Source organism: Giraffa tippelskirchi, chromosome X (genome assembly GCF_054371585.1).
Source record: "Giraffa tippelskirchi isolate mGirTip1 chromosome X, T2T-mGirTip1v1.2.pri, whole genome shotgun sequence".
Lineage (NCBI taxonomy): Eukaryota > Metazoa > Chordata > Mammalia > Artiodactyla > Giraffidae > Giraffa > Giraffa tippelskirchi.
In genome coordinates this window covers 18,922,400-18,940,824 of record NC_137289.1, presented here as the reverse complement: position 1 = coordinate 18,940,824, position 18,425 = coordinate 18,922,400, and the positions used below count along the sequence as shown (strand labels likewise).

Sequence of the window (18,425 nt, the reverse complement as noted above, 5' to 3'; positions counted from 1 at the left end):
AATTGTTAACAACAAAGAAATTTTCACCTCTATTTAAAGAACTTGAAATCAGGGTAGAGGCATAATAAGCTGAGAATTGACATTATACCTATCCTGAAGACAGGAAGTTGACCTTGAACAGAATATTTGATATGAGGGAAAAGACCTTTTTTCAAGGAGGAAGAAGTCCACCATTGTCCTTGAAAAACGTGTTCCCATCAGGTTAACTTTCATTTCTCCACATTTGAGAGCACTCTGAGTGCAGTGCAAGCATGACGTTAAATGGCAGGTTAACACTCTTCTGATGAGGGCCGAATAGAGCCTATAACTGATGGAAGGTGAAATAAATGTTTTGTGTAAAGAGGAACTCAGGATAACATCACCCTGGTCCAGCCAGCTAGTGCCTTGCTGTGTCAGGGCAGGGGTTATTTTCCTATTGTTCAACTTTGTTTTTTTTCGGTAGAGGTCTTCTTTATTTTATTTTCCATAATATTTTTTAAAAGAAAAGTATACTAGCCACCTATCTAGTTTCCAAACTTTAATTGGGATTTTTATGTCTTTAATTGTCTTTTTATCTCTTCCTCATTCTCTCTGCTCATTCTCTGCCCCTTCAACTGGATTGTTCTCAATTTTACCTTTTCAAATCAGACTTTGAAAATATTTTTTAGACATGCTTGAAGATAATTATGTGAAGTCTGCAGGTGTTAGAAACACGAATGAGAAAAAATATGGTATATGATATGAAAATTTTCAATAACATAGTAAGCTTAAAATCAAATTATTTATTGAGGACTACATGGTAGTCACAGTGTTTATCTTTCAAAAAACTTGGTCTAGAAGCAATCGGTGGATAAAATCTGTACATTTACAAAGATAATTAGTCATACAAAGAAGTAAAATGGTAAGAGCCAAAATGAATACTCTATCTTAAGTCCCATAGGAGTTCAAGTATTATTTCAGGGTTTGCAATATAGCAATGATATCTTGAACATAACAGTAGTGTTCTCATTCTGTATTCACAGGTACACAATCAGATTTACATTTCATATTTAGTTTTATTATGGATAGTATTTTGGTATTTTCTTTGTACCTTCGCAGAATGTATTTATAAGCAGAAATACGTGCTGGTATATGAATGCTGCATAAAATCTTGTAAATTCTTTCTTTTTCCTATAAATTCTAACTAAGAAAAATTCCTACTGCTAACCTTGAGAAGAATCTTCCTCTCTGAAAACATTTTTATTGATATATCTTCCTCTTTCCTTTCTTCCTTGAGAGAAACTGACAAAAATAAGAAGCTTTTTCTCACTCAAAAAATTTATTTGTCCTGAGTTGCTGTAGTTAACTGGTTATACTTTAGGCAGATTTGAATTTATAACCAACCAAAACACATTTTGATATATTTTGGTATTTGGTTTCCTTCTCATTCTCAATAAACTGAGAGATGGGGATTGAAATCATTTGCTGGAGTATTCCCAATGGTTTTAAAATAATTTTTCATGTATAAAAGTAATTTTCCCATTGTAGAAAAATCAGAAAATACAGGAAATTATGAGACAGAAAACCAATCAGAGATTGCCACTCAGCATTTCACTGTTTACTTTCACCTGTTTTCAAACAATAAAGTTATAAACATAATTGGGGTCATAATTTGCATACCTTTGTATCCTGTTTTTTCACTTAATATGCATAAACCTTTTCCCATGCCATTAAAATGTTTTTGAAAAGAGTAAACAACATTCCTGCATATGGTTGTACTATGTAACTTATTTAAACGCTTTTCAATGGCTGTTTTCCACAGGTGGTTTTACATTTGGAGTTATTCTAAATAATTCTTCAGTGAATGTGATTGCATATAAATTAAGTCTGATTTGTTTTGTAGACTAGGTTAATAGAAGGCAAATTATTGGATCAGAGAGTATATAAACTTTTAATAAGCTCTGTGATAAATAAGGCAAGTTGCTTTCCAGAGAGTATACCAATTTCCAGCAGTATCTGAAATTGCCCATCTCACTATATGTGTGCCAGTGCTGAGCTGGTACAGGATTTTTAACAGTACCTCTCCTTTTATTTTTGCTTGCTCATTGCATTCAATATTTTCAAAATGTACCTGTGCAAACCCATTTTCAGTGTAATTTCAAAATGAGCTACTTGCAGTACAGTTCTTAATGAAGTAGTGGTAATGTTCAATTTATTAAGTTAAAAACCGGGTGACAAAATAATATGTATAGAATTACAGAGAAAAATACTTTCACATAAGCATTGCAACACTGTAATGGTGTCTACACTTGGTTGGTATGAGTGATTTTTTAATTTTCTTTGTGCTCTTTGATGTTTTCTGCAATTTCTATAATAAGTCTATGTTTTTTTAATTAGAAGTATAATTTACTAAAATAATATAACCTCATAAGTAAGCTGAGTACAAATGTTCCATGTCCTTAACAATTTATAAGCCACCCAAAAGGATTTAACAACTTTCCCTGCTTGATAATTTGGCACAGTGTTTCTTTTTACAGTATTGCTTTGAAGTTTCTGTATTTATTTAAGGAAGTGGTGTATTTCTTTAGCATTAATAATGGGCACTGGCCCTCGTGTTTTCTGGGAAGTACCTGTATTGAGAATGTTTCTGTTTCTGACTTATATAGGAGTCTTTTTTAAATGATAGCTTGAATGAAAGGTTGAGTGTTTGACTTGCTTAGAGAAATAGAAAGTATTTTATTAGAATTTACATTAGCCTCTTGGTGCACCAAAATTACTTAGGGGCCAAGTAAAGAGGAATGAGAACAGTTCCCAATGAGGCATCCCTACCAAGAAACAAGTGAACAGTTTTTAAGATTTACCTTACTGTGAAGTTATTTTGGCATGGCATTTATAGCTTAGGAGAGAGCCTCATTAAAAGTCCACTCAGTATGGGCTTCCCTCGTAGTTCAGTCGGTCAAGAATCTGCCTGCAATGCAGGAGACCTGGGTTTGATTCCTGGGCAGGGAAGATCCCCTGGATAAGGAAATGGCAACCCACTCCAGTATTCTTACCTGGAGAATTCCGTGGACAGAGGAGCCTGCCAGGCTACAGTCTACGGGGTTGCAAGAGTTGGACACGACTTGGCGACTAAACCACCACCATAGTACAGTAGGCTATGATATGTTAATCAAAACCACTAACAGTCATCGTTATGTACTTTTCTTAAAGATTTTTTTTTCTAAATTTAGATATGAGCTAGTTAAACAATATGAATTATCCAGTAAAGTCAGAAGGTAAATTATATTAAAATATGTTGAAAGTATCTGTTTTATCTATTTGCTTGAATTCCTAATGTGAGAGGTAAGTAACAGATTAAATTCAAATAGATGAGCATGTTTTCACAATCAATTTGACATCACAGAATATTTTTAGGGCTCGAGGGATTTAAAAATCAACCTAATTCTTTTATCTTCTTTCCCTCCCTCACTTGAAATTGATTTTACCAGGTTCGCAAATAGTATGTGAAATTTCTTTTCTAAACATCCTCCCTGATAAGTGGAAATGTGAAGGGTGGTTTTGTCTGGTATGAGCCATTTTCCCCGGTTACTCACTTCCAGGAATATCTAGATTGTGAAAAGGTCTACAGTTTGTATTCCTGCAACATTTCAGATTTTCTCTTGACCACAATAACACAATAGACATCAATAATATTCCATTAATTTTGTCATTGTTTAACATGGGAAAAAATACTCCCAGTAGAATTTTATTTGAATTATTTCTAGGTGAGAAAAATAAGAAAAATAACAATATTAGCTACAGAACTTTTCAATAACTAGTTTCTTTTCCTTGACAGAGATTTGCTATGCCTCTAACCTGATATCATAGCTGTAGCAAAACCTCACACTAATAATATTTTATTGTTTTGCTGTAGATGTGTTCTTTGTGCCATTGTCCCGGAGCAACAATTGGTTGTGATGTGAAAACTTGTCACAGGACATACCACTACCACTGTGCATTGCATGATAAAGCTCAAATCCGAGAGAAACCTTCACAAGGAATATACATGTAATTATTTACCTTCTCTTAGCTTTTTTAAAACAGTCATACTTTCTTTAGGTCTTTGTAAAAAACTTTTGCCTGTTTCCAAGCATCTCATCATCTGTTGTAAAGGGTGTTTTTGGTAGGGAACTGACTGCTTCGAGAAATGGCATAGAAAGTTTAATGATAAGGTTTTTGGAATCTAGTGAATGGGGTGAAGTATACTGCTCATTCTTAATTTGAAAAATGAGTTGGTTTGTTTACTTGGTAACTTTTAATTTTTTTCATTTTTTGTAGGGTTTATTGTCGAAAACACAAGAAAACTGCACATAATTCTGAAGGTACGTCATTCAGGCACTTTTTAATTTCAAGAGGAAATTTGAGTAAAATATGAGCGAATTATACTATATTAATTTTCACCACAAGAGGTATCGTAAAATTAAATGCTATTTGAAGAATTAAGAAAAGCACTCGGGTGCTTGCTTTAGCAGCACATATACTAAAATTGGAACAATACAGAGAAGATTAGCATGGCCCCTGTGTAAGCATGACATGCAAATTCATGAAGCATTCCATATTTTTCACAGCATTGTAAATCAACTACAGTTTTTTTTTTTTAAAAGAATACTTAACCCAGTTCCTACAGAGGTTCAAAGCCTTTTGAGAGCAGTTTTATTATATCTGCAAATGAATTTTTATTCCTATTATTAAGATTTATAATGAAGATATTTAAGTATAGAGAACACTTTTGTTCATTTTTAATTAAGTTAAGGCACTATAAAAATGACTCAAGTTATGAATGAACCAGAACAGTGGGAAAAAGAGAGAAGAGTATTCGGATAAACTAATGTGAAAAGTTTACATTAAACTAATAGTGAAAAAGATCTGAATTTTTAAAGAAAACTTTTACCTTAAAATTCCTGTAAAGAGTACATGGAGAATATATTTATCTTTAGGGGGAAGTGATGCTAGTGGTTATGGGTTTCTGTGTTCAGGTAACTATGTTAGTGGATTGTAAAGGTAATAGTTATAGAATCCTTGCTACTGTCAGATAAAACGTGGACTAGAAATACTGGTACATTTTGTGATAAACAAGCTTTCTGTTGAATTTTTATTCACATTGCAGTACTTTCACCCCCCTTAATACAGACATGTTCCTAAGAAGTAATCAATTTTAAAATACAAACCTTTAAAATTATTTTATGGTTTGTTTCCACTTAAATTTGTACAAAACCAGGACAGTCATGTTTATATATAGTTAGCCAAGCTGTATAGTTGGTCTTTAAAAGGTATGGGAAAGTTCTGAAACTGAATTCTGACTAGTTTCAAATTTCTCACACAGATAGTTTTGATACTCTTACTAGCAATATGAAAAGCTTAGATTTAATCTGAGATTGTTCTATCCTTCCATTTAGATTAGAGATCTTTCTAGTTTTTGTTAGCTTCTGAGAGCATGTTGCTTAGAATTAAGAATGACTTGAGCCTGTTGCTTTAGGAAGTTGTCTCTTTTATAAAGACTTACCTAATTATCAGTGTTAGCACATTAAAGTTTGTGGCCCTTTTTGATTTCTTAGGTCTTGGTTTTAAAATACAAAATAATGTTGTTTTCCCTTTAGGACCAGATTAATCTAAATACTTTAGAAGTGCTGGTTAAAGATTGTCTTTAGCAAAAGCTTATCATTAAGGTAAACACATTGGACAAATATAAGAACAGAATGTTTTTGAATTGATAAAGTGCAACTGATAAACTTTATAGTGTTTTCCTTCAGTTTTTTCATTTAATTCTGGAATTGAGTTGAAAAGCCTTTAGTGAAAGGTTAAGAGTAAGCTTTCTCACCTTTCATTGCTTCAGATTTTAACACTGTATTTTGATTCTCTTCAAAATTTTAGTGAGCGTATGTAGTAAACGGAGGACTGAGACTTAAAGATCTGACAAAGGCAAGTGTATCAGCATACTGGGGCAGGGTATTTAAGCGTGGCAACAGTGAGTCATATAGCCATCGGCCCTCTTATTCCCTTAGTTTCTGAAGCCGATAGTACCATCTAGTGGTGGAGATAAGTCACTGCAGACTACACAAAGGAGAATAATTTTAACCACCGTTTTGCTTTGAGAAACTTTTTAATGAGGAAGATCTAAATTCATACTTTTCGAGAGGATTTTTCTTTCAATAGAACTGGCAGGAATACTACAATTCAAACTTATGATACAATTGATTGGAAATTTGGGTTCGGTGTATACTTTGATAGCACATCGGGGTTCCCTGTATTAGTGACATATGTAGTCTGTGTATATACTCATATTGTAGAACTTGAGAGCATAACTTTGCAATTTAAAAATATGGCAACTTCTATTTACTGAACTTAGACTTTTATCACATTTATCTAGCTTGAATTTATTAGATATTGGGTGCTTTGTCAGAAACAGAACTTCCACTTATTTCATTATTATCTAATGGGAAACATATGTTCTACTTTATGATTGTAATTTATGGTGGGGGGTTATAGGATTGTATTTCAGGGACTGTCTTTGAGAACTGTACAGCACTAGTCTATAGAGCAAAGAGGAATTGATACCTTTGGCAGTTTCTTGATCATGTGCCATCTGTGGCTCACTACCTACTTTGCTAATACTTAAAGTGATAAATACTATATAATTCAGTCTGTTATGTTAGCTTGATATAACATGAACTGTGTTTTGAAATCTTAAATTTGAGAATCTCTGTACCATCTTCCATACTTTTGCCTTTTCCAGAATGTTATATACTTGGAGTCATACAATATGTAGCCTTTTCAGGTTGGTTTCTTTCACTTAGTTGGCCTTTGCGGGGAGGGGGATTAGTTGTTAATGCTTCCAGGAAAGGATTCAATGGACAAGAAGAGATTGAAGGTACAAGAAGGAGGGTTGAGTGCACAGGTGGAACAATTGCCCCGTGATAAGGAGAACCTTTCCACTGTGATAGGAGAGAAGGGAGATAGGTGGTTCCTATTAGGTCTGTTTTCTCTGTGAGGGAAAGAAAGTGGTGAGGGTTGGAAGTTGAAGGAGAGAGTTTTGAAATACTAGTTGTGAAAACCAGGGGAGAAAGTTTACCTAAAGAAATGTAAAGTTTCCAGACCTTATTGGAACAGTTGAGGTTAGTAACCTTGAGTTTATAAAATGATGCCGTCACGTTGTGTGACATTTCCTCCAGCAATTTGGGATCCTGGGTGTAGCACAGAGGAAGTGGCTAGTTGGTTCATTCAGAAGCAGGATTTTTTCCAAATGAGTTCAACAAAGAAGTAAAGGGATAGGAAGTTTAGGATATTTGCTAGAGAGAAATGAACTGAAAGGAATTAATAGACTGGAGGTCCTGGTAAAATTGAAGAACAATGAGAATGAAACTACTTAGGAAAGCAATCATCTGTGGTCAGAAGGTATGAGGCAGTGATTTCAGAGATAGAATCCTTTTAGGTGATTATGAGGTATCTGAGTGTGATTATAGGGATTAGGAGGTCGATGGAGGACATTAGTGAAGATTAAGGAGCTGAATGACTATGTGTTGCTTGGACTGTCCATGTGGACAGTGAAATCACCTAGGATGATGGCAATTTCCAATCTTCATCACTTTTATTAAATGGAAATTTGCTACTACTACTACTAAGTCGCTTCAGTCGTGTCCGACTCTGTGCGTCCCCAGGCTCCGCCGTCCCTGGGATTCTCCAGGCAAGAACACTGGAGTGGGTTGCCATTTCCTTCTCAATTAAATGGAAATTTAGGGAGATCTTAATGTGGTATCAAGGTCTTTAAAAACCTTTTAAGTTCAGGTGCATAGAAAAGATTTACTAAGTACTGGAAAGGCAGCTTTCCTCTCATCCTTATCCTTGTTTTTCAGTTTCCAAATTTTTTCGCTGAAGGCAACATCTAGGATCAGTTTCTTCTGTGTCCTTCGAGAGCACTAATATGCATACATAAGCATATGTATAGCTATCAGTTTTCTACCTTGCAGGAGCATATGAAAATGTTTATCTCCTTGATAGTCAGTATTAATACTTATAGAGCCAATCATCACTCACTGAAACGTGTCTGTCCCAGCTCTGCTATTCCCCAGCTTTGGGATCTTGGGCAAAATAATTTTAACTTTTCTGAATTTACTTTTCTTATCTGTAAAATGGGGGATGGGGATGATGACTGATACAACCTCATGGGGCTGTTTCGAGACTCAAATGAAATAATCCATGTAAACTGCATAGCACATCTGGTATAGTAAAAGCTCAAATGTTAGGTCTTATATTTTGCGTATTTGCGTTTATATATTAAGTGGAAAAGGGCAAGAGGTAGAGCAGTGTGCTTGGATTTGCATATGCATAGAAAATAACAGCTGACATGTATTGAGAGTGTCTTCTCTGCCAGGCCCTGTTCTAGATTAAGTACCTTACTTAACTCTTTTAATTCAAGAACCCTCTGAGGTAGGTCTCAGGTCCAAGCACACAAAGTCTGTGACAACAGATCCAGGATTCAAAACCAAGCTCTCTACCCTTGAGATTGAGAAAAGAAGCCTTAACAGTAGTACCTTGAGAAGGGAGGGGGTGAATATGAAGAAAGGGAAGCAAGAAAATTAGGGCAAGAGCTGGGAGTGCAGAGCAGTTGGAATTGGAAGGTGGAAAGGAAGATTTTTCCTTCTTTCATGCAGATAATTCTTTATTATTAAAAAGGATAACTTTAAAAATGTTAAAATATTTTCACAGTTTTGAATAGGAAAAAAACCAGTAAGCAACCATGAAAAATTTAAACAAAGGTGCTGTGACTAGCTTCCTACTCACATTTTCATGTGCAAATAATTTTCAGAATAAGTTCCCCAAAATAATATTGCTGGGGTCAAAAGGTTTAATCTTTTAAGGTTCTCAGTCCACACTGCCATGCTACTTTCTAGAAAGATTGTGCTAGATTATATTCCCATCAGCAGTGGCTGACTTTACCCCCTCCTTTCACCAAATTGTATGTTATGAATTCTTTTAAATACAAAGGTAGTATACTGCCTATTGTTAAAAAAATTTAAATACTACAATCGTACTATTAAAGTAATTCAGAAAGCCCCCTCTTCACCCAAGAATCACACTATAAGTAACTACTAATAATGGTTTGTATATCTTCTCAGAACCTTTCTTACATACGTACAATCTTACATATGTATCCATATATGCACTATTCATAATACAATGGCATCATAGTAGGTGATGTTGTGCAACTTGTTTTTTTCTTTCTGTGATATATCAGACACCCTTCTCTGTCTGCGTACAGATCAACCTCATTCTTTTTAATAGTTGTATTATATCCCATAGAATAAATAGAACTGTAGTTTACTTCTAGATTTCTCTACTTTAAAAAATCACCTTGGGACTTCCCTGATGCTCCAGTGGTTGAGACTCTGTGCTCCCTGCCGGAGTCCGGCTTCAGCGTTCCCTCAGGAAGGACGGCGTCTGCGATACAAATGAGAAGACACAGCGAGTCTCAGCGTTTCCAAGTGTCTCTCCACTTAAGACAGCTTTTCTATTTTTAGTGGCATATAGAAACAAATGTAAAGTATAGAGTCATACCAATTCAGCTTAAGGGACATACCAACTTGGCTCAAGGAACATACCAACTTAGCTTAAGGGACATACCAACTTAGCTTAATGGGTATATCTTAATGGGCCTATCAAGTTAGCTCAATGGGCCAGCAGTTTCGACCCTCATGGAAGCCGTTTGCATGTCTTTAGTTACAAAAAGCCTCATTTTGTTTACATCATCTTCTGGCCTGGTGGCCTGCTAACACCTTGTGACTCTCCATTGATGGAGGTTGATCAATCAGAACACTTTTGTATAGGGCACACCAGGAAACAATTCATCAACAGGAAGTTTTAAGGAGGTAAAACCTGTTTTTGGTAATTTACTCTATGCCTTGAGCTTAACAGGAAACAATGTAGTTCCATAAAGTCAAAGAACAGCAAGCTGAAATTCAGCTCTAAGTAAGAATCATCAGTTAAATCAACAATTGTCTTATTATTTGTATTAAAGCTAAACTTCTATTTATATAAATCCCTAACTATTATGCTTTCATTATATAGGCTAAATATGTTAAGAGTAAAAACATAGTGAGTAAATATAGATTAAGTAACAGTTTCATAAAACAATATTTTTTGTATTTCCTAACAAGCCTTTTTTTCCTGTGAAGGGTTTTGTGCCCATAGGGGCTTTCTGTGCGGAGGCTCTCAATGCTGTTTTATTACTAGGGAGCAGTTATGTACATTAGCTCCAAAGGCACAGGTACATTTATTAAACAAACTAATATGTTAGCAAAAGGAATTTAGATCAGCATACTCTATATCCCAGATAATTTTATTTAGGGTGCTACCGTTCAGGGGCCTTGTTGATTTGAGGTTTCAGAATGATCTTTTTTAGAAGGGAATCAGGAAAGGCCTTTTGCCTAAGTCATAGAAAATAAGAAGAGGTTTATTATAGTAAACATCAGAAAGACAGATATCCTTAAGGTGAGCGCTGAGGCAGCCTTCCGAGAATCCCTGAGGCCTGAGAAGTCTTGCTCAAATGAGTCCTTTTTCTCATGACCCTGTCATGAGTGGGACTCACATGAGCTGGCTCCCGGCATCTCCCCCTTTTTTATTTTTTAAGATGGCCAAATGGATTTTAGTCGCGAGCTTCTGAGTACTCAGCCGAAGAGCTCTGACAATACAAGGAAGGATTATAATGAGAAGCAGAATCAAGGCAGCTACAGCAACATAACTGAAGATAGTTGATAAGATTTTTTTTTAGTAATAAAGTCAGAAAAGGTATGAAAGAAATCATTAGCGGCCCCTGCAGTAGTAAAATCTAGACGGGACTGCTCTAGGGTCCTTATTTGATCATGAAGTTTTTTCAGATCTATGCCAATGCTGGAGCTATTCCAAATACCTGAAATATGATTTTTAATTTTTTCCCAATTATAATCTGTATCATTTACTTTTAAGGGTGTCACACAAATCCACCGATAGTCGGAGTGACAGGATAATGTTAACTTTACCTTTAAAGCCTGTAACTCGGTTCCAATATGCATAACTGCCTCCTCTAGAGCGTCCACTTTCATTTTTAATTTTTTGTCTATAATCTCTTGCATAGCTAGAGTTAAAGAAACATTTTCGGACATAGTATTGACATATTGAGCAGTATGTACTTGTTGAGTCAACGATATTGTTGCCACAGTAACAGAAGTAATTGCTGTTATTAAAGCGATTTTTAAGACAAGTAGCCCTACAAACCGTCGGGGACACATTAAATCTTATAATTATTGTAGAACAGCTAGACTGTAATTGTCATACCAATAGGTATTTACTGTGACAGGCAAGCAATGTAAGCATAACAATAACAACAAAAAGATGCCCGGGAGTTGGGGCGGCTCCCCACTGAGCGTCCCCAGCCCACCTCCTAACTCGGCCCCAGGCAGAGGATCAGCGGCTCCGGTCGAAGCAGCAGGGGGAGGATGTCTGCGCGGCACAGGTGTAGGTCGCCGTCTGGGGCGAATGGGTATTGGCGCGTCGCTCCCAGTGAGATTCTGAAACTGCTGACAGGGCGGTGCCTGTTCTGAAAGAGGCTGTGGTTTTTTGAAAAGAAAGTAGGGAGGGAGTGGGGGCTGCTTTTCCAGCGGCGGCTGAAGATGGACTCGAGCAGTGTGTCTCTCTTGAAGCGCCAGGTGCCTGAGACGATGTACTCGAAGTGAAGCCTCAGGTGAAAGACCACTCGCCTCTCGGCTTTTTCTTGGTTTTTTTAAGTCAGTAATTTAAACAGGAGAAGTGGAATCCTGCGGAAACACAAGCATACCCTCTCCCGCAAGTTAACAGCACAAATGGCCCTTTCTACTCTCTAGTAAGGAGATCTTTTTACTTGACCAGGGGCCGAGTCGTAGCCCCTTCAGGAATCCAGTGCCTCATCATTGCAGTCCGCCCCTGTGTGTCTGCGTTTAAATGATTAATTATAAACAAAGCACGGTGTTAATCTCTTGGCTGTACATCATGGAGCATCTGATCTTTATCTGAAGATTGGTTACTGAGATAAGCCTTAGAAACAAACTTAGAGTGTCCTTTTAATAACTTAGTTAAATTTTTTGCAATATAACATAAGGAAGAACTATCTCAGAAGTGAGTCTTAGTAAACACTAGACTTTAATTAACAAAACTAGAAACTTAGTTTAACAATTTATAAAACTTAATATTTAGTGAAACATGATTTTTTTTTTATTATGGAGGCATTAACCCTGTAGCCAAGGAAGGCTTTAACCCATCAAATAAAAATGAGGTTTGTCAGGGAGCTGGGAAAAGCCAAGCGGCCGTCTTGGATTTCCCATAGCCCTGACTCTTTGATTTTTAGCTATTGTTCACCCATTTTTAATTTCCCAGTTTAGGAGTAGACTGTTGTCATGTTTTAAGGACATTAGGATAACACAAGTCTAACAGTGAGGGGTTATTTTTTGTATAAGCAGAATGAGCTTTTACATGTACCATAATCTTAAATAATGCTTATTTACTTTTCCAAAGTAACAAAAGACTTTAAAAACAAATATAAATCACTTAAAGGTAAAGAAATTCATAATCTGTTATTGAAAGAAAATGAACTCAGGTAGTTTAATAGCTCTTTGGGATGTCTCAGGGGCCCTCTGAAGCATCCCAAAGTCAGCTAGAAGTCTTAAGTTATTTAGGCAGTTTTGTCGATAAATATCAAAAGAGTTTATAACACTCAGTCAGATAAAATCATATAGATCACTATGAAATAATATGTTTACTTAGCCAAAGTAGCAAGGAAGATTTTAGGTAAGGTAAACATAGAATAGATCACTTCAGATGTAAAGAAACTTAAAATTCATTATCAAAGGCAGTTCACCATCTCAAGAAAACTTGCAAAACTCTTTCCTTGGGGTCCACTTTCCACAAAAACTTTCTATCACTTACTGTACCCGTTTGTTTTCCCATCTTGAAATAGCCACCTGTAAGTCAGACCTACTTCTTTTTCTCTTCATAAAATGTAACTTCATTCTTCATACCTTCTTTACTGAAAACACACATCTTACTTTCTTTAAACAATCAAGAACTGACCTTTATATTAGCATTCTATAGATTGGTGAACATAAATACCAGTGATAGTTTTTTTTAAAAATTCTAGCGAACATCTCAGGATGGCATCAAACAGTATTTAATAGTCCAAAATCTTTAGTTTTTTTGTAAGTTAGTATTTAGTAATGAATGTTTTAGAATCTTATTTTATTTGGAAATGACCTAGCTATTCAATAAACTTCTGTTATTTAGTTTAGCACAACCTTAGAAATTCAGGTTACTGAAATCTAGAGAGACTGTTTTAGACAGACATTTTTAATCTTAATAGAGTTTATCTAAAAGTTCATATCTCATTTTTATATATATATATTTTAAGTTTCTTCACTCGAGGTACCTTCCTTGCCGACAAACTTGTGACAGATATAACAATATAACAATATTTAACTTATAATAAACCTAGGTACAATAAAATATGCTTAATGTTAATGACTATTAGACATGTCTATATTAGATTAGCAAATAAACATTAATACTAGATACTTAATATTGAATATTTTTCAGTTCACGTGAATCTGAAATTTAGTTAGGTTAATTTTTCTTGTGTTTAGAATTGTCTGATTTGTAAGCGCTTACTTTTCTTTTAGGCCAATTAAGTAGAGCTCATTGACTAATTAGGCTTCAGCAATGTTGTACAACGACAGAGACACACACTGAGACACACATGAATCTGGACAGACAAAAACCTCACAGTTTTCCACTTCAAATTTAAAATGTCTATTTGCCTTTTTTGCTTTTCTTTCTGTATTTTTTCTCTCTGATGTCTATCTCATACCTTTTTTTGCCTCGCTCTTTTCCCCACATATTTATGGATGGTATACTTGGAGACGTTGCTTTTAAACTTTTAGGAGCGTCTCTGACTAAAAAAGACCAATTTTCATCAGAGTGGTAATGAGCTGCAGCTTCTTCTAAATCTCCCTCATCCCGCGGTGAAAGTTGTTCCTCTTTTTTATCTCTTACTTTCTACAGGCCCATCGGTGGTCATGGCAGCCAGCATATTTCTTAATTGTTGATAGCTAGGTTTGGGCTCCTCTTCCTCATTTTTTTCTTTAATAGATATTTTTTTAGATTCATGCACGGGATCTAGGGCATCTCTAATCATGTTCCATAAGGAAAAGGTATCAGTAGGTACCTTTTCTGGACCATGCAGAGTGGAATAAGTTTTCAATTGCTCTCCTACCTTCTCCCAAGTTTCTAAGTTAACAGTACCTTCTTTTGGAAACCAAGGACATTGCTCTTGAACGCTAGCTTTTTTCACCTTAATTCCTCTTTTATTCAATAATTGTAAGATTACTTGTATAAAAAGTTATTGTTCTTTTGACTCGCTATTACCCATCTTAATCTCCTTTTTGTTCTCAAAATTCTTTCTCCAAGTTCTCAGCACTACCCACTACTCCTCACCCTACCTATCTTATGCAGGGGGGTCTGCAGCACCCTTAGTGAGGTCCTATCCGTCCCGAAAACTGAACAATTGGGGGGAATTACCTTCAGGTCCCTGTCCCGGGCGCCACTTGCCGGAGTCCAGCTCCAGCGGGTCCAGAGTTCCCTCAGGAAGGAGGGCGTCGGCGATACGAATGAGAAGACACAGCGAGTCTCAGCGTTTCCAAGTGTCTCTCCACTTGATTGTTTTAAGACAGCTTTTCTATTTTTAGTGGTATATAGAAACAAATGTAAAGTAGAGTCATACCAATTCAGCTTAAGGGACATACCGATTCAGCTTAAGGGACATACCAACTTAGCTTAATGGGTATATTTTAATGCGCTATCAAGTTAGCTCAATGGGCCAGCGGTTTCGACCCTCATCGAAGCCGTTTGCATGTCTTTAGTTACAAAAAGCCTCATTTTGTTTGCATCATCTTCTGGCCTGGTGGCCTGCTAACACCTTGTGACTCTCCATTGATGGAGGTTGATCAATCAGAACACTTTTGTATAGGGCACACCAGGAAACAATTCATCAACAGGAAGTTTTAAGGAGGTAAAACCTGTTTTTGGTAATTTACTCTATGCCTTGAGCTTAACAGAAAACAATGTAGTTCCATAAAGTCAAAGAACAGCAAGCTGAAATTCAGCTCTAAGTAAGAATCATCAGTTAAATCAACAATTGTCTTATTATTTGTATTAAAGCTAAACTTCTATTTATATAAATCCCTAACTATTATGCTTTCATTATATAGGCTAAATATGTTAAGAGTAAAAACATAGTGAGTAAATATAGATTAAGTAACAGTTTCATAAAACAATATTTTTTGTATTTCCTAACAAGCCTTTTTTCCTGTGAAGGGTTTTGTGCCCATAGGGGCTTTCTGTGCGGAGGCTCTCAATGCTGTTTTATTACTAGGGAGCAGTTATGTACATTAGCTCCAAAGGCACAGGTACGTTTATTAAACAAACTAATATGTTAGCAAAAGGAATTTAGATCAGCATACTCTATATCCCAGATAATTTTATTTAGGGTGCTACTGTTCAGGGGCCTTGTTGATTTGAGGTTTCAGAATGATCTTTTTTAGAAGGGAATCAGGAAAGGCCTTTTGCCTAAATCATAGAAAATAAGAAGAGGTTTATTATAGTAAACATCAGAAAGACAGATATCCTTAAGGTGAGCGCTGAGGCAGCCTTCCGAGAATCCCTGAGGCCTGAGAAGTCTTGCTCGAATCAGTCCTTTTTCTCATGACCCTGTCATGAGTGGGAATCTCGTGAGCTGGCTCCCGGCAGCTCCCAATGCAGGGGCCCCAGGTTTGATCCCTGGTGAGGGAACTAGATCCCACATTCTGCAACTAAGACCCAGTGCAACCAAGCAAATAAACACAAAAGTATTTTAAAAAATCACCTATATCTATTTTTTCCACATACAAATAAAACTGCATTGATTTTCCTTATACATATATACTTATGTACTTATGCAAGTGATTCTATAGGATAAAATCTTAGAAATGGGGATGGCAGGTGAGAGTCTATGCATTTAACATTGGAAATAAGTACTATAATATGTACCAACATTGTATGAGAGTGTCCAGTTCCCTATACCTCTGCTGGATATTATCAGCCTTGTAACTTTTACCCATCTGATTATCTCATTTAATTTCCTAATTTCCATTTCTCTTATCACTAATAAGGTTGTGCTTCTGCCCATTTTTTTGGTCATTTATATTTCTTCTGTAAACTGTCAGTTCTATCTTTTACATGTTTTTCTTTCAAGGTTTATCTTTTCAAAATTGATTTGAAGTGCTCTCTGTAAAGTATAGATATTAATTCCCTGCCACTAAATGGCTTCTTAGGTGTCCTAACCCCAAAATTCTCTTCCATTTTCTATTACATTTATAGTTTGTTATTTTACTAGATTTTTTGGCTCCATCTCTAATTTTTTCATATTGTATGAGAATAGGAATCTCAGTTTTTAGAAAATAGGTAGCCATTTGTGCCATTATGTCTCTCCCCAACTCATTTGAAATGCCACCATTATACTCTGATTTCCCGTATCCATATGGGTTTGTTTTCAACCTGGCTTTCTCTTCTGCTGATATGTGTCTATTCCTATGCCAGTGTTTTGAAGTACTGTTGCTTTATGGTGTATTTTGATATCTTTTTTAAAAAGATAGTATTGTACATTTGCTATTCTAGAAAACTGGGGAATCAACTTAAGTTCTGTCTTTTCAACATTTCATTAAGTAAGGTTAGCAAGAACTGATACCATTCTAATCTTGATCCGGTTCATCCAGAAGCATCATTTATCTCAATATATTTGTGGGGTTTCTTTTATGTTTGTATTTCTAACACATTTCTTGTTGGATTTATTGCAGCTTTTTATAACTAGAGATTGCTATTTTGATAGGTGAAAATGATATATCACTTAATTTACACTTTGACTCTAGCGAAGTCAAATTTTATCAAAGTATATTTAACTGCTTATGGTCTATGAATTATTTGATCATATTTTTCTGTTAGGTTCTTAATCTTTTATGAGCTTATCAGATCATAAAGATACTAATCCTTTGTCATAAGTACAGAAGATATTTTTCCAGTTTGTTGCTTGCCTTTTAAATTTATCACTTTTTTTTTTTACTTTCAGAAGTTTAAGAGTCTAATATAGTTAAATTTTGTCAATCTTTTGTGATTTTTTTTTTTACTATTGCTATTAAAGTCCCCTGAAATTTTATACTGAATGATTTCATATTTAGGACAGACAGATATGCCATGTAGAAAGCTAGACATGTTGGCCTGATAATGGAATCAGTTAAGTAATTTCTTTATAGGTATTTAACAATGTAGTGTTATTATAGTGCTAATGATTTTTATTTTCATTGTAAATGACAGAATATTATGTATTTTACATATATGATATAGTATGTACCAAGATGATTGAAACATTTGGTTATGATTTTTCATTTTAATTTTTGGTACATGCAAGTAATTCTAATAGCTTTAATGAAATTGTGTCTTAAGAATTCTCAGATTAAATGTTTAAAGAAAGTAGGTGGTGTGTTCTGATGTTAAATTTGCTATAGTGTTTTGTTTTTTTTTTTGGCCATGTTTGGGCATGTGGGAATCTTAGCTTCCCAACCAGGAATTGAACTTGTTACTCCTGCATTAGGAGCACAGAGTCTTAACCACTGGACCACCAGGGACGTCCCTGCTATAGTGTTAAGATTAGAATATATCTTTAATTGACTTGTCTGTCTTCACAGGGAGAGTTATCCAGATTTTTGCCTGTAAAACTCTCCCCCTCCCCTTTTTCTTCTCTCAAATTCTACCATGGTTAGGTGAAGTTACATTGATACAAGTTTTAGTAACTGTTTTGCAAATGATCTAATGCTCTCAGTTCCTGGAGTTTATATATGCAAGTACACTACTTAAATTACCCCTTTCTTATCATAATGAATGTGTTTTTATTGCTTTATAAAACCCCTTAAAATATTTATTAGGAAAGATCAGCATCTGAGAATAGGAGTTAATATGCTTTCTCATGGAGAAATTAGTCCATGGAATTGTAGTCAATAATTTATGGTAAAAAGAAAAATCAAAATAGGTATTAGAACTGTACCTAAAACTTTCTGTAGTTTGACTCTAAGACAGTGAATATTTGGTTTTTATGTCTTTTGAATACTAAATACATTGTCTTATATACTGTATGCCCTCAATGAATAAAATATTTGTAGTGAATAACCAAATGAAACACCTCTATTAATGGTACAAATTCTTTTCAAATTGCTGGGAAGTACAGTTCTGAAACTTCACATTAATTTTGTTTAATCCATTGAAGTATATACAGACAGCCTGCAACATAGCTTTCCTACCACTTACGTTAGAAATTCCTTTTATGTTTAGGAAATGAAAGTGTTAGT

The 18,425-nt window shown here is 35.3% G+C and overlaps 1 protein-coding gene and 1 non-coding gene across 9 annotated transcripts in view; both read left to right on the top strand.

The window, feature by feature from the left end:
• The window catches only part of PHF6 (PHD finger protein 6), a 54,965-nt gene that overhangs the window by 14,514 nt on the left and 22,026 nt on the right, over window positions 1-18,425 (top strand). For all 8 annotated transcript variants that reach the window (XM_081567074.1, XM_081567073.1, XM_081567072.1 and 5 more), the window contains 2 exons: window positions 3,872-4,005; window positions 4,276-4,319. In XM_081567074.1, the coding sequence (XP_081423200.1) occupies window positions 3,872-4,005; window positions 4,276-4,319 (178 nt within the window). The remainder of the gene's footprint in view (window positions 1-3,871; window positions 4,006-4,275; window positions 4,320-18,425) is intronic.
• On the top strand, window positions 4,454-4,560 carry LOC145537343 (U6 spliceosomal RNA). Its single transcript, XR_014076362.1, has one exon. It is a non-coding gene; the product is annotated as a U6 spliceosomal RNA (small nuclear RNA).